The 23,135-nt window shown below is 40.1% G+C and overlaps 1 protein-coding gene across 1 annotated transcript in view; it reads left to right on the plus strand.

Annotated features, from left to right (window-relative positions):
* Positions 1-22,569, plus strand: part of stx1b (syntaxin 1B) — a 62,918-nt gene extending 40,349 nt beyond the window's left edge. Inside the window, exons 4-10 of the mRNA XM_038981044.1 lie at positions 3,785-3,859; positions 11,998-12,071; positions 18,358-18,466; positions 19,728-19,801; positions 20,074-20,211; positions 21,721-21,831; positions 22,378-22,569. Coding sequence (XP_038836972.1) covers positions 3,785-3,859; positions 11,998-12,071; positions 18,358-18,466; positions 19,728-19,801; positions 20,074-20,211; positions 21,721-21,831; positions 22,378-22,458 — 662 coding nt within the window. The 3' untranslated portion in view covers positions 22,459-22,569. The remainder of the gene's footprint in view (positions 1-3,784; positions 3,860-11,997; positions 12,072-18,357; positions 18,467-19,727; positions 19,802-20,073; positions 20,212-21,720; positions 21,832-22,377) is intronic.
* The last annotated feature ends 566 nt before the right edge of the window (positions 22,570-23,135 follow it).

Genomic DNA, 23,135 nt, shown 5'->3' on the forward strand with positions numbered 1-23,135 from the left:
TTCAGTTTTTGTGAGTGAGCTAACTGGTTACTAGTTATCTACCCAGGTGGTTTAACTAGTAAGTATGTGGTTGCTATGCTATGTGTGTGTATGTTGTCTGATTTCTTTATGTGATAAATGTGGGGAATCTGGTCATTTGGAACATTTCTTTGCGACTAAAGCGTCTAAGTAGGAAGATCATTGCTTACATATATTCACATAAACATAATATCTTTAGATTCACTGTTATTATTGATTATATTAAATATTCCAACTCAGACAGTATGTATGTTGTCCCTACAGAATTGCCGGCATATTTCTGTTTCTGTTGTTTTTTATTATATTCATGTATGCTAGCTTAATCTTACATTTATGTCCTCAAAATGAACCAAAAGCTTCAATTTGGCCTCTCTCATGTTTGCTAGTCAAGGCATTCCAAATAATGTTTGGTAGTCAGTGGATGATACAAAATGCATTCCAGTGTACTTCCTTGAATAATGCATGCTGGGAAGTGTAGTTGTTTACTGAAGAAATCTGTGTAGAAAAATCATCTTCAGTTATCATCACTTGGAAACCCAACGCTGTAGCCTGTAGTTATTCAGATTGCACTGTCACACTTTGCTATTTTCAAATGAAATGTGAATCGTACAAGGAACAATCATTCTTGGACTTAGCAACGGAACATGTTTAAATCTCATGCCTCTCTCCAATCATGGCCGAAGGGCATCTCCATAATGTATAGTGAAATCCTGAGGAATCACTCCATTTGAGTTAGCACAGAATTCACTTATCACGTCACACACAGGGTGAACACAAGGACAGGGAGGACCCGTCAACAGAAGGCAATACACGGCAACCAACTTATTTAGTAAGCTATTTAGTTGTAGTCTATATGCAGTTACACTTACACATATAAAATGCCTTATCGGTAAAGGCCTTATAGGAAAGGGCCTTTCAGGAAAGGGTCTTAAAGGTAAAGGCCTTATAGGAAAGGGTCTTAAAGGTAAGGGTCTTAAAGGTAAAGGCCTTATAGGAAAGAGCCTTATAGGAAAGGGTCTTAAAGGTAAGGGTCTTAAAGGTAAGGGTCTTATAGGTAAGGGTCTTAAAGGTAAAGGCCTTATAGGAAAGAGCCTTATAGGAAAGGGTCTTAAAGGTAAGGGTCTTAAAGGTAAAGGCCTTATAGGAAAGAGCCTTATAGGAAAGGGTCTTAAAGGTAAGGGTCTTATAGGTAAGGGTCTTAAAGGTAAAGGCCTTATAGGAAAGAGCCTTAAAGGTAAGGGTCTTAAAGGTAAGGGTCTTAAAGGTAAGGGTCTTATAGGAAAGGGTCTTAAAGGTAAGGGTCTTAAAGGTAAAGGCCTTATAGGAAAGAGCCTTATAGGAAAGGGTCTTAAAGGTAAGGGTCTTAAAGGTAAGGGTCTTAAAGGTAAGGGTCTTAAAGGTAAGGGTCTTATAGGAAAGAGCCTTTCAGGAAATGGTCTTAAAGGTAAAGGCCTCATAGGTAAGGGTTCAGGGGGTTTTCTTAGAGGCCAAAAGCTAAATCTTTCAACTGAAATGGCTTTGTGTTGTAGCTAGCTCTTGTGTCTTGAAATATAGATCACGGATGCTAGTCCCAGACAACAGTATTGACCCACAAGGAGGTGTCGTTGTGTGCAAATATGAGTTGCCAGGTCAGTGACATAGGACCCTTTTTGCTTTCGGATAATCGATAGACAGGTCAAATGCAGAGGCATGGAGTAGCTACCGGACACCTTAAATACACTAACATTTGGACATAATCTCAGAAAAAACAGCACAGTATTCAAAACACAACACAACCCAACAATCAAGGCATCCAGTGTTAACCTATTAAGTACCAGACAGGAGCTTGTTAGCATCTGATTGGTTTGTTGATAGCACCTAAAACGTGCCCAGGTTAATTTGCACTAATTGACTCTAAATATACCCCGAACAAATATCACAAAACTACAAATGGCTTTCCTTGCTGATACAGTACTTTGAAAGGTAATTGACCTTTCTGTGTTGTCTGTATGCAAATGACTGGTTATCCTAATGTTCCTGTAAATATATCATTGACTTACTTGTGATGGACAGAACAGTCCCTACATTTCAATGCATATAATAACGCTGAAGAGCAGTGGTAGAATACTGTATCATTGTAGTAGCTTACTGTTGTGCATGATGAATATCCTTTTCTACCACAAAATTAGATTTGAAATGATATTATTTTAGTGTGTTGAATGATTTATTTTAAACCTTTCCGGCTCTCAATATTGCTAAACTACACTCTTATAAAAAAAGGTTTCAAAACGGTTCTTCAGCTCTCCCCATAGGAGAACCCTTTTTGGTTACAGGTAGAACCCTTTTTGGTTCCAGGTAGAACCCTTTTGGGTTCAATGTAGAGCCCTCTACATGGAACCAAAACGGTTCTACCTGGAACCAAAAAGGGTTCTTCAAAGGGTTCTCCTATGGGGACAGCCGAATAACCCTTTTAGGTTCTAGATAGCACCTTTTTTTTTTTTACAAGAGTGTACTTCCTAGCGTCAGAATTAGATATGTTTCTTTATGATTCATGAAGTACGAGGCTACAGGGCACATGTTTTAAGATTAACCAGCGGATGTAGGTGCTGCACTCTTGTGAAAACTCTTATCTTAGGTAACGCACAAACTATCTTAATGAGCCGACAGCCAAATTACAACACGAGAGAAACATGCCGGCAATTAACTCATTAGTTATCTATAATCATGGGTAGACGTTATACATTTGTTGTAGATAAACAAATTATGCATATGAGTTTCTATTACCAGTTAATGATGTGTTAGGAGATAGTCCTCTTGTTAGTGGAGTGCTCTGGAAAACAGACTTTTGCACTAGACTAGATGAGAGGGTTGGGGTGTTTGCGGAGGTGGGTGAGAGAGAAGGGAGGGATTGAGGGAATTACAGGTGGCGAAGGAAGGAGAGAGTGAGGTAGGAAGTGAAGTATGTGGGAGGGAGGGAGGGAGGGAGGGAGAGAGAGGAGAGAGGAGAGAGGAGAGAGGAGAGAGGAGAGAGGGAGAGGAGAGAGGGAGATGGAGAGAGGGAGAGGAGAGAGGAGAGAGGAAGAGGAGAGGAGAGGAGAGGAGAGGAGAGGAGAGGAGAGGAGAGGAGAGGAGAGGAGAGGAGAGGAGAGGAGAGGAGAGGAGAGGAGAGACAGAAAGGGCTGAGCTGGTTTCCAGTGACTGAATGAATGGCACTGCAGCGGTAATAAATCAGCCCAAACACTGCAGCTGAGTCCCACACACACAAATACACTCGCACGCACACATGCACGCACGCACGCACCCACGCACACACACACACACACACTCGCATGCACACAGGCACGCACACACACACACACACACACAGACACACACACACACACACATACACACACACACACACACACACACACACACACACACACACACACACACACACACACACACACACACACACACACAGGCTTAAACACTGTCACACACACTCATCCACTCCAACCTACACAATCCCATATTCTTTGTCTAGATAATAAACTGATTTTCACATACAATACCACTTTTCATTCACCCACTAGTATGTTTGCACACTGTTATACATACATGAGAAAATTTGCAATATCACTCGCATACAATACATTCATTTGCTGACAACCTAAGTTGTTTTATCAGTGGTATTGTGATTGACACAGGTTGGGAACTGTGATAACTGAATATTGTTGCCATAATGGTATAATATGGAACACAATGTTGAGCATGGCATAATTCTGTCTCTCTTTCTGTATCTCAGAGACCAAGCAGGAGTTGGAGGACCTCACAGCTGACATCAAGAAGACAGCCAATAAAGTTCGCTCAAAATTAAAAGGTAATATAACATGAAAATGGAAAATGCTGTGTGAAACACTGGAAAACACTGTGCCAGAAAAACACCATGTCAACCAATACCGCACGGGGTTAAGTTGTCCACGCTAGATGTTGAACACAAGATTACCTCTTGGCTATGAAGGAAATGATGTCAAACCTACCCTATTTATCTTTTCCATTTTCATACTGAACTCGCTACTTAAACACTTGCTCAGAGCCAGAACACTTGCTTCATTAGATTACCTGACTCGAACACTGATGGTCAGATAAAGCCAAAGAAGCCATTTATGTAAAGGCAACACAGCAGACGTCTATAGCGCAAATAAAAACACAAGACAATGTCCTCAATGGAGTCCCCATGATTTCAGGCCCAACATCCTAAAACAAAATGGTTACGATGAACAAAAATGACGATATTTGCTACATCTAGTGGCCCCCTGCAATAACGTCAAATGGGCATCTCGGGGACTTTTGTTAAGGACAAGAGTCAATTGGGGTCAGAGCATCATCTACAACAATTGTATTTTTAATGAGGGGAGAATTATAGCGAAGAGCAAAGCTGAGGCGGCTAATGTTAACTGGATTGACAGTTAACAATTCAAGCCATGATGGTTCAAGGACATTGCTGCGGTCGAGCAGTGAATTCATCTATCTGGGAGTTCCATCCAACCATTCGCCCCAACACACATCCAATTCACACTCGCATATGCAAATGCACATGCACAATGAAAACAGCGTTGATGGTAGATATCGGTCTATAATTGCAATCCCCACAAGGTCTGTCTGTTTTTGACCTTTAAGAACAGGGATCTGCTTTTCATGTTTTAATTTTCCATCCGTATCTCGAACATACAGACAAATATTTGCATACGTTGAATATACAGATCATACTGCAGTCTTGCAAGTATGTGTTTGTTTGAAACGTATCCGTGATAACGTTTGTTAATACAATAGTCTCTCTCATGTGGTAGATTTATAATATAATTGAGTAGGAAGTTAAAGATCAAAACAGAGAGCCATCAAAAATCTTGGGTACTCTTTGATTCGACGTTACACAGAAAAAACTGCCGAATTTGTCAGTTGACTCAAATGATATCTTTTTTTTACAGTAGCATTACTATACATTTCAACCCTACCCACTGTGAACACATGAATATATGCAAATCATTTGGTATTTACATCAGCTCGTCAGCTGCCTAGTTTATGTGTACAGTAGAGAACAGAGAATATACTTCTGGGGGTTTTGCTGTAGAAAATAGGTTGTCTCTGGTGATCCCCCAAGGGGCATATTGTAAAAAACAAAGCCGCAATGGAGCTGACATCACTCTTGTCATCCAAACGCCTTCTGCCTCCAGCCTCTGCCCTCAGACTGGCAGCATGCCAGGTCGCATATCAGTTGACGCCTGGATCTAGGTGAAATATGTTGCTTTGCTCACCATTTCCTAATAACTAATAAAGTGAGAATTTAAAAATGCCCTTTAAAAACTGTAATAGGACTAGCAATTTATATTGTAAGGCTTTGCGTTCTTCTTAGGAATACTTTCTTGTGCCTCATATGATTCAATAGCATTTTATTGATAAGTATTATTTTACAATGTAAGAACTACCATTTACAGTTGCTCACCAGTCTAGTTTGTAAACTAAGAAGCAACCTCTTCAGACTCCAAATACACTGAATCGTGCATTAAACCAGCATCAGTACAGAAAAGGTAATAACATTCAGATGAATTGAATGCCAAGTGCATTATACACTGTGCTCCAAAAATGCAACATTTTCCATCAGACCTCGTGTGAAAGATCGCCTCAGGTTTACAGGCGACCGCTACGCTACGCTACGTTATGCTACTACTCGGGGTCCTTATACATTATGTCATGCGGTAGCTTTGCAGTCCGGGAGAGAGAAGCAGCTCCTGTCTCATCCAGTCAGACAAAGTGTTTAACCAACAGAACAACAATGATCAATGACCTTTCAACCAGCCATGTAGAGTGTTGATATTTACTGAAAGACAGGTAAGCCTCTTGTTTAAGACCACATTAAGGAGACCCCCCTTGGCATTATTATGCAAATCAGCTGAGTCATGACACAGTGAAAAATGAAAAGGCAGTAGGCAGCAAGCCAGAGGAAGTGCCTCCCCGGGGAGCGCTGTTATACTGTAGCTAGGTAGCCGACCAACCGTAGATCCACCACTGTAGATACAGTTGAAGTCGGAAGTTTACATACACCTTAGCCAAATACATTTAAACTCAGTTTTTCACAATTCCTGACAATTAATCCAAGTAAAATTCCCTGTCTTAGGTCAGTTAGGATCACCACTTTATTTTAAGAATGTGAATTGTCAGAATAATAGTAGAGAGAAGGATTTATTTCAGCTTTTATTTCTTTCATCACATTCCCAGTGGGTCAGAAGTTTACGTACACTCAATTAGTATTTGGTAGCATTGCCTTTAAATTGTTTAACTCGGGTCAAACGTTTCGGGTAGCCTTCCACAAGCTTCCCACAATAAGTTGGGTGAATTTTGACCCATTCCTCCTGACAGAGCTGGTGTAACGGAGTCAGGTTTGTAGGCCTCCTTGCTCACACACGCTTTTTCAGTTCTGCCCACACATTTTCTATAGGATTGAGGTCAGGGCTTTGTGATGGCATCTCCAATACCTTAAGTTTGTTGTCCTTAAGCCATTTTGCCACAACTTTGGAAGTATGCTTGGGGTCATTGTCCATTTGGAAGACCCATTTGCGACCAAGCTTTAACTTCCTGACTGATGTCTTGAGATGTTGCTTCAATATATCCACATAATTTTCCTGCCTCATGATGCCATCTATTTTGTGAAGTGCACCAGTCCCTCCTGCAGCAAAGCACACCCACAACATGATGCTGCCACCCCGTGCTTCACGGTTGGGATGGTGTTCTTCGCCTTGCAAGCTTCCCCCTTTTTCCTCCAAACATAACGATGGTCATTATGGCCAAACAGTTCTATTTTTGTTTCATCAGACCAGAGGACATTTCTCCAAAAAGTACGATCTTTCTCCCCATGTGCAGTTGCAAACCGTAGTATGGCTTTTTTATGCCGGTTTTGGAGCAATGGCTTCTTCCTTTCTGAGCGGCCTTTCAGGTTATGTCGATATAGGACTCATTTTACTGTGGATATAGATGCTTTTGTACCTGTTTCCTCCAGCATCTTCACAAGGTCCTTTGCTGTTGTTCTGGGATTGATTTGCACTTTTTGCACCAAAGTACGTTCATCTCTAGGAGACAGAACGCGTCGCCTTCCTGAGCAGTATGACGGCTGTGTGGTCCCATGGTGTTTATACTTGCATACTATTGTTTGAACCGATGAACGTGGTACCTTCAGGCATTTGGAAATTGCTCCCAAGGATGAACCAGACTTGTGGAGGTCTACAATTGTTTTTCTGAGGTCTTGGCTGATTTCTTTTGATTTTCCCATGATGTCAAGCAAAGAGGCACTGAGTTTGAAGGTAGGCCTTGAAATACATCCAGAGGTACACCTCCAATTGACTCAAATGATGTCAATTAGCCTATTAGAAGCTTCTAAAGCCATGACATAATTTTCTGGAATTTTCCAAGCTGTTTAAAGGCACAGTCAACTTAGTGTATGTCAGCTTTTGACCCACTGGAATTGTGATACAGTGAATTATAAGCTAAATAATCTCTGTCAACAATTGTTGGAAAAATTACTTGTGTCATGCACAAAGTAGATGTACTAATTGACTTGGTAAAAAAATATATAGTTTGTTAACAAGAAATTTGTGGTTGAAAAACGAGTTTTAATGAATCCAACCTAAGTGTATGTAAACTTCCGACTTCAACTGTAGATACTCAACTGTACGGTAGGTTCTCTAGATTGATCAGGATGTTATGCAACGATAGGGAAACCATCATGGATAGATATTGTATGACCTACAGATGCTGTGGGTAAATACGCTATAGATTCCCTGCATTATCCACATTACCACAGGTGCACTACACAAGATACACGACCGAAGATAGGTCAAGAATACATAACATAAAATCGATCATTTCAGAGACACAAACTAAAACAAATCATACTTATTATATGTAGTTGATATCAAAATACCTGAAGCACCACGAGTTAAACATCTCTAACATCTCAAACATCTCAGTGTCCAACCCACTTGCTGCTGATAGACCACCACTAAGATACTATACCAACGTGCACAAGAGGTCTGATTTTGGGGCGTGAATTCAAATACCAGTAGGAGTTTTAGACTAATCTCCTTTGAAGTATAAGCTCCCTCTGAAGCCAGATAGGAAATCCCTCACTCAAAGGCGCTGAGTCGCATTCCTCTAGCTTCGTTCTTTATTTTAGTCCAATAATCTGGAAGACTCCCACTCATCTGGTTGTTTCTTCTAAATTTCATCACAAAAGACTTTGCTGCTGAGAGAGGGCTTCCTCTATCAAAGGTAATGAACGGTGATGGGACATTGGCGTCTGGGCACCATGCAGCAGCAACAAAGCATCCAATCAGCAATATGGAAATCTCCTTTGTTATTGATCTAAGGTGGGTTCAAAGTGGGCCTAGCTTATTGAGACACCAGCGGAGCACTGTGTCTTTGACCAGGGCGCACAGTAGTCATAAAGAAAAAATACAGGAAGAGTATGCGCCATATGGTAAGACAATTAATCTGGAATATTTATTTGAATTTTATTTATTTAACCTTTATTTAACTAGGCAAGTCAGTTAAGAACAAATTCTTATTTTACAATGATGGCCTACCCCGGCCAAACCCTCCCCTAACCCGAACGATGCTGGGCCAATTGTGCACCGCTCTATGGGACTCCTGATCACGGCCAGTTATGATACAGCCCGGGATCGAATCAGGGTCTGTAGTGACACCTCTAGCACTGAGATGCAGTGCCTTAAACCGCTGCGCCACTCGGGAGCCTAAAAGAGGTTAAGAGGTGGGAGATATTGTGAGGAGGGGTTGCGCAGTTACATTGACAATCTTATGAAGCTTAATGAAGCCCTTATAAAACCTACATAGATGATTCACAAATGCAAATGTTATACTATGGGTGATATAATAGGTCCTTACATCTGGTGCTTTTGTTTGACATTCTTTTATTTCTCCATTTTCTCTTTATTGTTCTCGGAAATGCTCTTGGGGAAGGTCACAGAGAGAACACCAATGTAAAACGATGAATAATCACATACAGTACACAATAGATTATATTGGGAATCACATTATCTCGTAGTTGTGAGAAACCCAACATTTGTCCATAAGTAAGTATCAGGAATTATCTTTTTTTCCAAAAGCTTTTTAAGGACATTGCCTCTATTTAAAAGGGGCTTGGCAGAATACCCCAAATGTGTTGTTTTTTATCAATGTTTTATAGTTTTGGGAACATTGCATTTGTTCAAAAGGAGATGGTATGTCATAAGCGGACTATTTGACATCCCAAAATCCTGCTATTTCTCTGTTTTGTCGATCCAAATCAAATGCACCGAGGGCATTTTACATCGTTACATCACATTTAGAACACAACTGGAAAATAATGTTTGGTTTGTGGTCAGCAACACACTACGGATTCATACTTAGGAAATCTATTCCTTTTTGACGCATTTTGATTTAAAGAGTGACTGCCCCTTGAAAGCAACTTCTCGTTTTGAAAATAGCCTACAGTGCCTTCAGAAAGTATTCACGCCCCTTGAATTTTTCCACATTTTGTTGTGTTTACAGCCTGAATTTGAAATGGATTAAATTCAGATTGTGTGTCACTGATCTACACACAATACCCATAATGTCAAAGTGGAATTGTGTTTTTAGAAATGTTTACAATCAAGTTAAAAGCGCAAATGTCTTGAGTCAATAAGCATTCAAACCTTTTGTTCTGGCAAGTCTAATTAAGTTCAGGACTAAAAATGTGCTTAACAAGTCAAATAAAATTATTTTTAAATGACTACCCCATCTCTGTACCCCACAAATACAATTATTTGTAAGGGTCGAGTAGTGAATTCCAAGCACAAATTCAACCACAAAGACCAGTGAGGTTTTCCTATGGTTCGCAAAGAAGTGCACATATTGGTAGATGGGTAAAAAAAAGCAGACGTTGAATATCCCTTTGAGCATGGTGCAGTTATACATTTTTACACTTTGGATGGTGTTTCAATATACCCACTCACTACAAAGATACAGGCACCCTTCCTAAATCAGTTGCCAGAGAGGAAGGAAACCGCTCACGGATTTCACCATGAAGCCAATGGTGATTTGAAAACAGTTACAGAGTTTAATTGCTGTGATAGGAGATAACTGATGATGGATCAACAACATTGTAGTTACTCCACAAAACTAACATAAATGACAGAGTGAAAAGAAGGAAGCCTGTACAGAACAAAAATATTCCAAAACATGCATCCTGTTTGCAATAAGGTACTAAAGTAATCCTGCAAAAAATGTGGCAAAGAAATGTACTTTTTGTCCTGAATACAAAGTATTATGTTTAGGGCAAATCTGAGTACAGTACCACTCTTCATATTTTCAAGAATGGTGGTGGCTGCATCACGTTATGGGTATGCTTGTCATCTGCAAGGACGAGGAATTTTTTAGGATAAAAAGAAACAGAATAGAGCTAAGCACATGCAAAATCATTGAGGAAACCTAGTTCAGTCTCCTTTCCAACACTACTGTGAGATAAATCCACCTTTCAGCAGGATAATAACCTAAAACATAAGGCCAAATACACACTGGAGTTGCTTACCAAGAGGCCCTAACGGAAAAACCACATACATTTCACGTGAACATAAGTGAAGTGCTACAAAAGCACATTTTCATGTGATCATATGTGATCTTGTGTGAAGTTAATGTGATAACGTGACAACATGTAAAGCAACCTGTGATAACATGAAACTACACGTGAAAATGTGATCACAGGTGAAGTGTTCCATGAACACAGGTTTTCACATGATTTCACACATGAAGTTTCCTGTGAAATCATGTGATTTTCCACATGTGAAATCATGTGTTTCTTTCTTTAAGGGTGACATTGAATGTTCTTCAGTTGCCTAGACACAGTTTTGACTTAAATCGGCTTGAAAATCTATGGCAAGACTTGAAAATGGTTGTATAGCAATGATCAACAACCAATTTGACAGAGCTTGAAGAATTTTGAAAAGAATAATGTGCTTACATTGCACAATCCAGCTGTGGAAAGCTCTTAGAGACTCACCCAAAGGTGGTTCTACAAAGTATTGACTCAGCAGTGTGAATACTTATGTAAATTAGATATTTCATTATTTAATTTTAAATCAATGAGCACAAATGTCTTAAAAACATGATTTCACTTAATGTTTTCACTTCATTATGGGTATTGTGGGAATTCAGGCTTGTAACACAACAAAATGTGGAATAATTCAAGGGGTGTGAATACTTAAGGCACTGTATATTTATAATCCCCGTATCCAAACTGATTATTAATTTACCTATTTCTTATCAATAGCTCTTATAAGTTTCTAAATGACAGTACATGGAGATTGGTGTTATTTCTATCGTAAAGTAGATATTTTTCCACTTGGAACTGACAGTTTGCTCGACCTTATTAATGATTTCTTTGCGCGTGAAGGTGGTGGAATTATGAGGGAATTAAGTCAAGGTCCGAAAACAGCGTATCGGTAGACACACCTCTGCCACACCCCCAGTTCTATGATCTCCACCCCAAACAAATAGCTGGCTGGCACATACTTTACCTCATGCTTATGTTCAAGGTCACGATAACGCCTAGAGAGAAAAGTGCATAAAAAGAGATTAAGTTCCATTTACGCGCATAACTCGGGTCTGAATTCTCCCTATCGGGTTTGGTACTGTATGATGACTTGTTAAGTAAAATGCCTTTTTTACAAAACTGTTGTAAAATAGTAGAATTGTATCATTAGGCCTGGGCCAATTTGTAATTGTAGCATTAGCACAATGAGTGACATGACATACAGTACTCGTTGCTCCACCCAAGATGGCGTAATGTTAGCATATTAGCATGCTAGCTATAGTACCAGACTCTGATGGAGAGGTAACTGACTGAAGTTCAGCGGAAGATGGGGAATCTCCTTTCTGTTTGTTTGGCGGTTCCGTTGTTTATTTCTCACAATTTTCTTGCCTCTTTCGCAGCAATCGAGCAGAGCATTGAGCAGGAGGAGGGGCTGAACAGATCATCCGCAGACCTGCGAATTCGTAAGACACAGGTGAGTCATTCACTCTATCTGCTGCACATCCACTGAGGAGATGCCAAGTACCAAAAAAGGTGTTGATCAAACATAAAGCTGCTGCTGATGTATCATAAAGAAGGAGAATACATGGCTTCACCACCACTTTAACCTTCTGCCAACTACACTTTTGCGGACTTGGCTTTGAAAAAGAAACGAAAACAAATACTATTTGAATACAGGTCTGGATTTAAAGCTATATTGTTATTGTACCATGTGGTCTGATGCCTACCCAGAATACCACCAATTAGGCCTAGAGTATAAATCTTCATATAGTAGGAGACTTAAGGGATACCCCTATGAAGCGGGAATTCCTAAGGCCTTCATGACCATGGACCGTCATGCACCGATGAATGTAAAAGCTCATTGACATCCATTTATCTTTTGTCATGACAGAAAATGTGTTAAATTGATCATGTCATTTCAAGGATGAAGTAAGTAATTATGTAGCACCTAAGAAAGGCCCTATGAAAGATATATTCAAATGTACTTTTAAGATTAAACAACTTGGCATATATCAAGAGTTTTAGAAAAGCCATGTGAGAAATGTGCTTAAAAACGAACGATTAAAGATTAGGAGAAATGTTCCACTGGCTTGTGGTAGGTCCTCCCCCTTGGGTTGTTCTCAAATTAACCGGTGATGGTGAATGAAGCTTAATTATCAAATAAAGATTCATTAGGTTATGACGTCTGTATGAGGACTAATTATCCATCACATAGGACCACATTTAAAAGCCTTGGTTAACTTTAGAGCAACACAAAAACCAAAAGTATGTTCTTTGAATATGAAGTGAAATTATTACGCCTCCACATTCTCTGAATGGAATTGTGAAAGGTTGTCAATCTGCTCAAATACAAACAGTTATCAATTGTGTCAGGAGGGAGAGTTCTTTGAACCTTTTACTGCGGTGGGCTAAATCAGGGTCACACAGAGTGTTTATTGATAGTTTAAACAAATCTACTTTGAAACCAAAGTATACACCTCACACACACATGGTTATGGGCTTTAAAAATGAAGACACCTGTACCATGTCAGATATAGAGTTGAAATGTATTACATTTTGAGTTTGCACCCCAATATTACACTTTATATACAGTTGAAGTCGGAAGTTTACATACACTTAGGTTGGAGTCATTAAAACTCATTTTTCAACTACTCCACAAATTTCTTGTTAACAAACTGTAGTTTTGGCAATTCGGTTAGGACATCTACTGTGTGCATGACACAAGTACTTTTTCCAGCAATTGTTTGCAGACAGATTATTTCACTTATTATTCACTGTATCACAATTCCAGTGGGTCAGAAGTTTACATACACTAAATTGACAGTGCCTTTAAACAGCTTGGAAAATTCCAGAAAATTATGTCATGGCTTTAGAAGCTTTTGATAGGCTAATTGACATCATTTGAGTCAATTGGAGGTGTACTTGTGGATGTATTTCAAGGCCTACCTTCAAACTCAGTGCCTCTTTGCTTGACATCATGGGAAAATCAAAAGAAATCAGCCAAGACCTCAGAAAAACAATTGTAGACCTCCACAAGTCTGGTTCATCCTTGGGAGCAATTTCCAAATGCCTGAAGGTACCACGTTCATCTGTACAAACAATAGTACGCAAGTTTAAACACCATGGGACCGCTCAGGAAGGAAACACGTTCTGTCTCCTGGAGATGAACGTACTTTGGTGCGAAAAGTGCAAATCAATCTCAGAACAACAGCAAAGGACCTTGTGAGCATGCTGGAGGAAACAGGTACAAAAGTATCTATATCCACAGTAAAACGAGTCCTATATCGACATACCCTGAAAGGCCGCTCAGCAAGGAAGAAGCCACTGCTCCAAAACCGCCATAAAAAAGCCAGACTACGGTTTGCAACTGCACATGGGGAGAAAGATCGTACTTTTTGGAGAAATGTCCTCTGGTCTGATGAAACAAAAATAGAACTGTTTGGCCATAATGACCATCGTTATGTTTGGAGGGAAAAGGGGGAGGCTTGCAAGCCGAAGAATACCATCCCAACCGTGAAGCACGGGGTTGGCAGCATCATGTTGTGGGGGTGGTTTCTGCAGGAGGGACTGAGCAACATCTCAAGACGTCAGTCAGGAAGTTAAAGCTTGGTCGCAAATGGGTCTTCCAAATGGACAATGACCCCAAGCATACTTCCAAAGTTGTGGCAAAATGGCTTAAGAACAACAAAGTCAAGGTATTGGAGTGGCCATCACAAAGCCCTGACCGCAATTCTGTAGAAAATGTGTGGGCAGAACTGAAAAAGTGTGTGCGAGCAAAGAGGCCTACAAACCTGACTCCGTTACACCAGCTCTGTCAGGAGGAATGGGCCAAAATTCACCCAACTTATTGTGGGAAGGTTGTGGAAGGCTACCTGAAACGTTTGACCTGAGTTAAACAATTTAAAGACAATGCTACCAAATACTAATTGAGTGTATGTGAACTTCTGACCCACTGGGAATGTGATGAAAGAAATAAAAGCTGAAATATACAATTCTCTCTACTATTATTCTGACAATTCACATTCTTAAAATAAAGTGGTGATCCTAACTGACCTAAAACAGGGAATTTTTACTAGGATTAAATGTCAGGAATTGTGAAAAACTGAGTTTAAATATATTTGGCTATGGTGTATGTAAACTTCCGACTTCAGCTGTATATTTACTAATCAAAAATATAAACACAACATGCAACCACTTCAATAAAGTTGCTGAGTTACAGTTCATATAAGGAAATCAGTCAATTGAAATAAATAAATTAGGCCCTAATCTATGAATGGGCAGGGGCGCAGCCATTGGTGGGCCTGGAAGGGAGCCAGGCCCACCCAATGGTCAGCCAGGCCCAGCCAATCAGAATTCGTTTTTTCCTACAAAAGGGATTTATCACAGACTAAAATACTCCTCAGCACCCATGCCCCTCCCCTCAGACGATCCCGCTTGTGAAGGACCCAAATGTGGAGGTCCTGGGCTGGCGTGGTTACACGTGGTCTGCAATTGAGGCCTGTTAGACATACTGCCAAATTCGCTAAAATGACGTGGTAGAGAAATGAACATTGAATTCTCTAGGAACAGCTCTGGTGGATATTCCTGCAGTGTTTCATGACAATTGCACGCTCCCTCAAAACTTGACATATCTGTAGGAATGTGTTGTGTGAATAAACTGCCCATTTTAGAGCGGCCTTGTGTAATGTGTAATGATCATGCTGTTTAATCAGCTTCTTGATATGCCACACCTGTCAGGTGGATGGATTATCTTGACAAATGCTATAATGCTCACTAATAGGGGTGTAAACAAATTTGTGCATAACATTTGAGAAAAATAAGCTTTTTGCGCGTTTTATTTCAGCTCATGAAACACGGGACCAACACTTTACGTGTTGCGTTTTATATTTTTGTTCAGTGTACATCACAGAAGACTGAAAAATAACAAAACCATTTGACGTAGACACACCAGATTTTCAGCAGGTTTAAAAAATATATATGTTTAGGAATTAGGAATTAATGAAAAATATGAATAACATTTCACCCATGAGGCCACTAGTCATTTGACTGCAGGAAAGGGCTATGAGACCTTTAAGTAAGCCGCACCACTGCCCTGCAGTATGAAAAGGAGTGACGCAGCAACAGTACCAACATTATTCACATACAGTGGGGTCCGAAATGATTGACACCCTTGATAAAGATGAGCAATAATGACTGTATAAAATGTATAATTCAAACACTAAGCTATATTGTATGCTCAAAATTGGGAAAATATATTATTTTATACTAATACAATTGCTCTAAAAGGTAGGGGTTCAAATTATTGACACCCCTAAAGATTCTTATTAATAAAGTAGTCAAAAGTTTAGTATTTGGTCCAATATTCCTAGCACGTGTAATGAGCACGATGGGAGACAGAGAGCTGGTTTCAAGCGCAGGGCGCAGCAGGTGTTTATTTGTAAAGGACCACAGGAGGAGGCAGGTAGCTGGGTCCAGGGGCAGGCAAAAGGTCATACACAGGGGGTCCAAAAAGGCAACAGTACAGGCAGGGGAAAGGCTAGTAATGTAGTCTGGGAGATCAGGCAATAGGTTGATAACAGGAAATCCGATAGGCTAAGGTACAGGCAGGGAATAGGCAAAAAGGCGTCGTTAGTGAGGCAGGCAAAAACAATCATACACGGGAGGATTAAATTACGGGAAAACCAGCTCTGATTAGAAGTGTGTCACAAAAGAAACAATACCTCACAGTGATAGGGTGCAAAGAACTGAACTAAATAGTATGTGATAATGACGTACAGGTGATCAGAATTCGGGTGATTGTTGATCTGGAGAGTGAGCTGCGTTCAGGGGATCTACGTCTTTGAGAGTGTGAGTTGGAAGCAGACGTTACAGCACGTAATAACTACATCAAACTTGTGACTCTACAAACATGTTGGATGCATTTGCAGTTCCTTTAGGTTGTGTTTCAGATCATTTTGTGCCCAATAGAAATGAATGGTAAATAATGTATTGTGTCATTTTGGACTCACTTTTATTATAAATAAGAATAGAGAATGTTTCTAAACACTTCTTCATTAATGTGGATGCTACCATGATTATGGATAACCCTGATTGAATTGTGAATAATGATGAGTGAGAAAGTTACAGAGGGTCAAACATCATACCCCCAAGTCATGCTATACTCCCCTGTTATTGGTAATGATGAGAGGTCTTAGGGGTACGAATGATTTTTGAGCCTCTGTGACTTTCTCACTCATCATTATTCACGATTCATTCAGGATTATCCATAGTGTAGTCATGGCGTGCTAGGAATATGGGACCAAATACTGCACTTTTGATTACTATATTTATAATAATATTTAGGGGTGTCAATCATTTTGACCCCTACCTTTTTGAGAAAGAAAAAATACTTGTTAAACAAAATCATCGCTTTCGCTGAGCAATTGTATTAGTATAAAATAAAATAATCCCCCCTATTTTTGAGCATATAATATAGCTCAGTATTTGAATTATTATCAAAGGTTGTCAATCATTTCAGAACCCACACTATACCAATACAAGTACAATGGCAAAGGTGACATTTCCCATATCATATCACATGAACAACTCTAGATACTCACTATAGCCCACCTAAACATTCAATCAAGCTGTGCACTGAATTGTGCCTTTTTCAAAATGACACTGTTTTCTTTTAAACCACCCAAATGTTTATTCATATGAAATTCAGATCATCTCACTGTGAACCAATGTTCTTCAGAGGTGGCCAGAAAGGACATCTGTCATTTTAGGCTCTTGACTCTGTCAACCACCTGATCCTCTGACTCACTGCCACTAATCCAGCCTCTCTTCCATCCTCACCATAGCTACACTTTTAAAAAAACGGGTTCCAAAAAGGTTCTTCGGCTGTCCCCTTAAGATAACCCTTTTTGGTTTGAGGTAGAACCTTTTTTTGTTCCAGGAAATTATAGTTACTGCTGATGCAGTGTGCAGTCTTCATTTGCACTGCAGATGAAATAACATATAAAAATGTGTTGTACAAAGAGTAATAAAAAATACATTTAAAAAAGTATCATTTTAAGACAGCGGTTCTTACTTTGGATCAAGTAGTTTAAAACCTCTGTATTGGTCCCCACCATGACCAGGTAATATGCAGAGTCGTTGATAGCAAACATTATAACTATTTTGGGTTCCTTGTAGAACCATCTGTGTAAAGGGTTCTACATGGAACTGAAAAGGGTTCTTCAGAGGGTTCTCCTGTGGGGACTGCCAAAAGAACCCTTTTAAGTTCTAGATAGCACTTTTCTAAGAGTGTACCTCTCCCTTATTCTCTGCCCTGCATTGTTAGTGGGTTATTCAGGCAAGCCGAGCAGGAGACACAGCTGGGCTGAATATCAGGCCTTCCCTCCAGGACACAGAATTGAGCCATCCTTGCTTTGACCCCTGCCTGTATTATTTTCGGCAGTAATTCAATGCACAAGGCTCAGTGATACTCAATGATCCCCTCTGGTGGACGGAACGTTCAACTGCCACTGTCATTGACTTTGCAGCATCAGCAAAATCTCTAATGCAGCAGCCACTATTTGAATTCAGGTGCATGTGTGCATACATATGAAGGCGTTTCTGCCATTTTCATCAAGGCTATGATTGATGTGCACTGCAAATGGTCAATTAGGCATCATCACATTATCAGATGGTGTTGATCGACCTTATTTATGATTTTCTTTGCTCCAGTGGCCACTCCCTAACCCCCCCATCTGATCTCCCTGTGTCTGTCCTGTTAGCACTCGACGCTGTCACGCAAGTTTGTAGAGGTGATGACCGAGTACAACACCACGCAGTCCAAATACAGGGACCGCTGCAAGGACCGTATCCAGAGACAGCTGGAGATCAGTGAGTATCTGTAGCCCACCACCATCATAGGGCACAGTTAATGCACCACTGACATTCAATACTATACTCTATATCATGGATCATTGGGGGGCCAAATGATTCCACCCGCGGGCCAAATTCGGTTCGTGGGCCACCAGTTGGGGAACCCTGCTCTATATAGTATCTATGTATGGCGATACTTTACAAGTACAGTACAGTTCGTAGAGCATAGAACCATCCAGTACACAGACATTACAGGATATTGACATTATCAACCTAGATTCTCTCTTTTAGGGTGGGTTAGGTCCAGACTTTGTTTAGCGTTCTTTGTCAATTACTTTGTTAAAATGGCTGCACAAATACAATCCAATTGATTGATTGGTTGATTGATTTTGTGATTGGTAATAAATCAACAAGACTAATGCCATGCACACACATGCTGACAGCAGACAGGGTTACACCGACTGAGAAGGAGGTACGTTAGTATCTTACACAAGAAATAGCCAGAGTTCTTACTAAATATACACTGATACCAACAGCGCAGACACAAAAATGGGTTTTTGCAGACGTAAGGATATTTTCAAGGCAGCCCCACTGACCTTCATATGAGACAGACTGTAATTCACAGACAGTGAGTATCCTTTTAATACTGAAGTATTAGATAATACTGAAGTACACAGATACAGACACTGGCAAGCGTTTCATACACAACTCACAGCCATAGTGACATCTGAGATCCAGACATCAACTAGTATTATGCACAGACACAGTATCTTTCAAAGACTGGGACAGACTAAGCAGAATAGATGCATTTGAAGTTTATTAAGACGATACTAAGTAGACAAGGGGGTTGAATGGCCCCATATGACCACATATTAGCCAATGATAAGTTGTACAGTCATGTAGTTTGCAAAAGCAGAAGACTTTCCTTATAGTACAGGGATAACTTCATTGTAATTCAGCTCGCACATTTAATTTAAAAGCTGTATTTTCTTTCATATTATTTCATGTTGAATAATTATTTTAGGATACCTTAGAGCTTTAAATTGATCTAGATTATTCTAGACATCTGGTTAGAGATACATGGTCTTTTTTAATTACTGGCCAGAATCTGTGCTGTGCCTCAAATTGGCACTAAAACGGTGGGAATGTGTTGATTTGAATAACTAAACTTTAAGTGTATCAGGCAAAGCATTATGATCATTTGTTGGCAATATATTTCATTGCGCGTGTGTGTGTGTGTGTGTGTGTGTGCGTGCGTGTGCCTGTGTGTGCTCGGCAGCTGGGAGAACAACCACCAACGAGGAGCTGGAGGATATGCTGGAGAGTGGCAAGCTTGCCATTTTCACCGATGATGTGAGTACAACACCTGAGCCTGGCCATTCCCCATGGCAGACATATATCCACAGTGAAGGCATGGGGACCACAGACGCTAATAACCTGTGTGGCTAGTTATAGCTAACTCGCTACATCTGTCACATTTGCTTTCAATAAACTACCACTATGTCCTGATTTGAATTTTAACAGAAGAAGAATGTTGATTATTACAGGGGGTAAAAGAACACATCAAATCCTCTTCTATCCTCACCCTCGGGTCTCCTTCTCAACCCTCTGTTTTGGGTCCTCAGATCAAGATGGACTCTCAGATAGACAAGCAGGCCCTGAATGAGATTGAGACTCGACACACCGAGATCATCAAGCTGGAGAACAGCATTCGTGAGCTGCACGACATGTTTGTGGACATGGCCATGCTGGTCGAGAGCCAGGTAAAGTTTTGTTTTTATTTGAAATGTTTTTTTAAAGATTAATGAATTAATGAAAGCCCAGTTTTATGCCATTAGCCTTATGTTGAGCACAGAATAGATTACAATCAGGCCTACTCACGCCAATATCAAGGGTGTGGTTTAATTCTGCACCAATGGCATCAGAGTCATTTTGTGATGTTAAAATGAAAACATTGTAGATTCTATGTATCTTCGAACTGTGCCTTACATCGTCCATAATGAAATCTGTCCAACTGTGATTCAGTTTGACACAATTGTCTGAGAACAGGGCAGATATTTGGAGCTGACATCTGAACGTATGACATTTAGAATCAGGCGTGTGGGTTCACATGCATATTTGAGTAATTGTGCTTTGAGACAGGAGAAATGTTGCATGCAATATCCTGTTATCATTCTATGTTTAGATTGCGACTGTGAGTAAACACACTGTTGCCTAAACTAGTTCCACGCCATTGAGCAATGCTGTGTAGCCATTCAGAAAAGCTCAGGCTACAGCTGTAGCCTTTTTACATCCTGGTTGCATCAGTGTAGCCGGCTCTCTGCTGCTAGGGTTCAGTGATCTTTTAATTAATGAAGGGTTTTTGCAGTATGTTCAGGGTTGTGGCTGTACATTGTGGTTGCACTTAAGTTGAAATGGTATAGCAAATACTGGCACCTTAAAAATGCATGACAAAACACCTCACTTAAATACTGGATGATATTCTAGAATTGTTGTCTTAAATGTGTTGGTAACATACGACAGTTTATTCCCAAAACTTAACTTAATTAAGTTACATGATCAAATATTTTCATATTTACAGAACATTTATTCATATTACATAGCATCTCTATACATTATGTGAGATACAATATGAGAATACTATGTTGCCAATTTTCGATTCTCACTGTGAAGAAATTACCGTTGACATCCAATAAGAGCCTTTGAATCTCATCAGGACGACCTAAATTAGGAAATTGCTTCTGGGTAACAGGGAAATATGGTTTCTAAGTTTAGCTCATGCACTATAAAGCGTTTGTGAGTGGGGGCGTTGGATTATTTCATCCACAGTACAATAGGGAGGGAAACGCTTTTGAGTGACAATTCTTCTCTTTCTCTGAGGGCTTTTCCTCGTGGACAATATGCAATTGTGTGTGATGAATAAGCGTAGGTTCTTAGCTACGCTCATCTCATTTATGTATCAATACTGTTGTTAATATAAAAAAATCCATCCTTTAGATGGAAGACAACATTTAGATGCTAAGTGGCTTCATCAATATCACTTACAGTACTTTATAACTGGAATAAAAATGAATAGAAACAGCTTATATTTGTGCTAGAAGCTTTGTTTGGATTCGAAAGACCAGAAATACAATACCACACATGAACCTTATAAAATATGGGGCAGAAACATATGCATACAATGTGGTTGAGGCTGACTTTAAGTGATAATAGACAAGGTATTCTCCTCAGTCCGCTTCCATTTTGATGACGGGGATTTTTGCTGTTTACAGGGAGAGATGATTGACAGAATTGAGTACAACGTGGAGCACTCCGTGGACTTTGTGGAGCGGGCGGTGTCTGACACCAAGAAGGCTGTCAAATACCAGAGCCAGGCTCGCAAGGTAAGTCACAGGCTCTCCGTAGAGCAGGGCTAACGCATATATCTTGCATACACATGTTTTATCACTGTTACTTTGCTGCAACCCACATCCCCCACCTACATGAGGATGTATACATACTGTGCATTCTAATATACATACTATACGTATGACATCGTATAAACAAACACAGGCACACATACTAAAATAGGCACAGCATCCTCCACAGTCAATCCCACCACAAAAGGTTAATGCCCACCACCCCCTCATACTATATTATTAAAGAGTACACACACACACACACACACTCACACACACACTCTAATAATAGTATCCACCACCTCTTCATGTACAGTGCATTTCCTCTTGGGCATTCACACAGTACCTCAGTGATTACCAAGCGACCAACCTCCACAGGCGTGATAGCTTCGGACACAATGTACACACTAATGTGTCGTATAGATAAATGATATTGTCCCTTACCGTAAAACTGTCCCGTAGCATGTATACAATCACAAGCCTCCCTGTGTCTTGCTAACACCATCACCGCCTTGTTCCCCCCCCTTACAGAAGAAGCTCATGATCATCGTCTGCTGTACTATTCTGGGAGTTGTCTTGGCGTCCACTATCGGCGGATACCTGGGCTTTTAATGACGACAACGACAAAAGACGGCCACAAGAGAAAAAAAAACACACAGAGAGAAAAATATCATATACAATATCAGATAAGGAAAACGTTCTAAAAGTGGTTGGGTGGGGTTGAAAAAACAAAGACAAAAAAAAAAATACGACAATATAACTGACTAAATACATAACATACAAAAAAGAGGGTACAGATAAACATAATATTTGCAATGTAAATGTATTGAACATCAGAAACAGCACATGGGTTAGCTACCTGGAAAGAAATATGACGTAAAATATTTTTTGGGGAACGTTTCATTCTTTTTTGGGGGATCTCCAGGACAGTGCCAATGACTGCTAAATTGTGTGCCGTTCCAGCAAAGGTAGTTTACTTGGAATTTTAGAACATAATGCACAAAACTGTAGAAGGGAATTGGGATGATCGGTGTAGCTTATTTCATAGATACAATAATCACGTTTCGTTGGGAGACACTGACTTTGGTTTTGGTCTTTTACAGACTTCTCATGGGTTGATTATTCCTGTCAATCAGGTTAATCAGCCAGTCAAATTAGTGTAGTCAACTTGAGTAACCTGCCAATAGGCTAATCAAATCTCCTAGCTAGGCATTCATTCGCAACAATGTCTTTACTTCGGCCAATAGGGACAAGAGCTTACACCCATGGAGCTGTTACAACGGCAGATG

This window comes from Salvelinus namaycush, chromosome 41 (assembly GCF_016432855.1).
Source record: "Salvelinus namaycush isolate Seneca chromosome 41, SaNama_1.0, whole genome shotgun sequence".
In the NCBI taxonomy this organism is placed as follows: domain Eukaryota; kingdom Metazoa; phylum Chordata; class Actinopteri; order Salmoniformes; family Salmonidae; genus Salvelinus; species Salvelinus namaycush.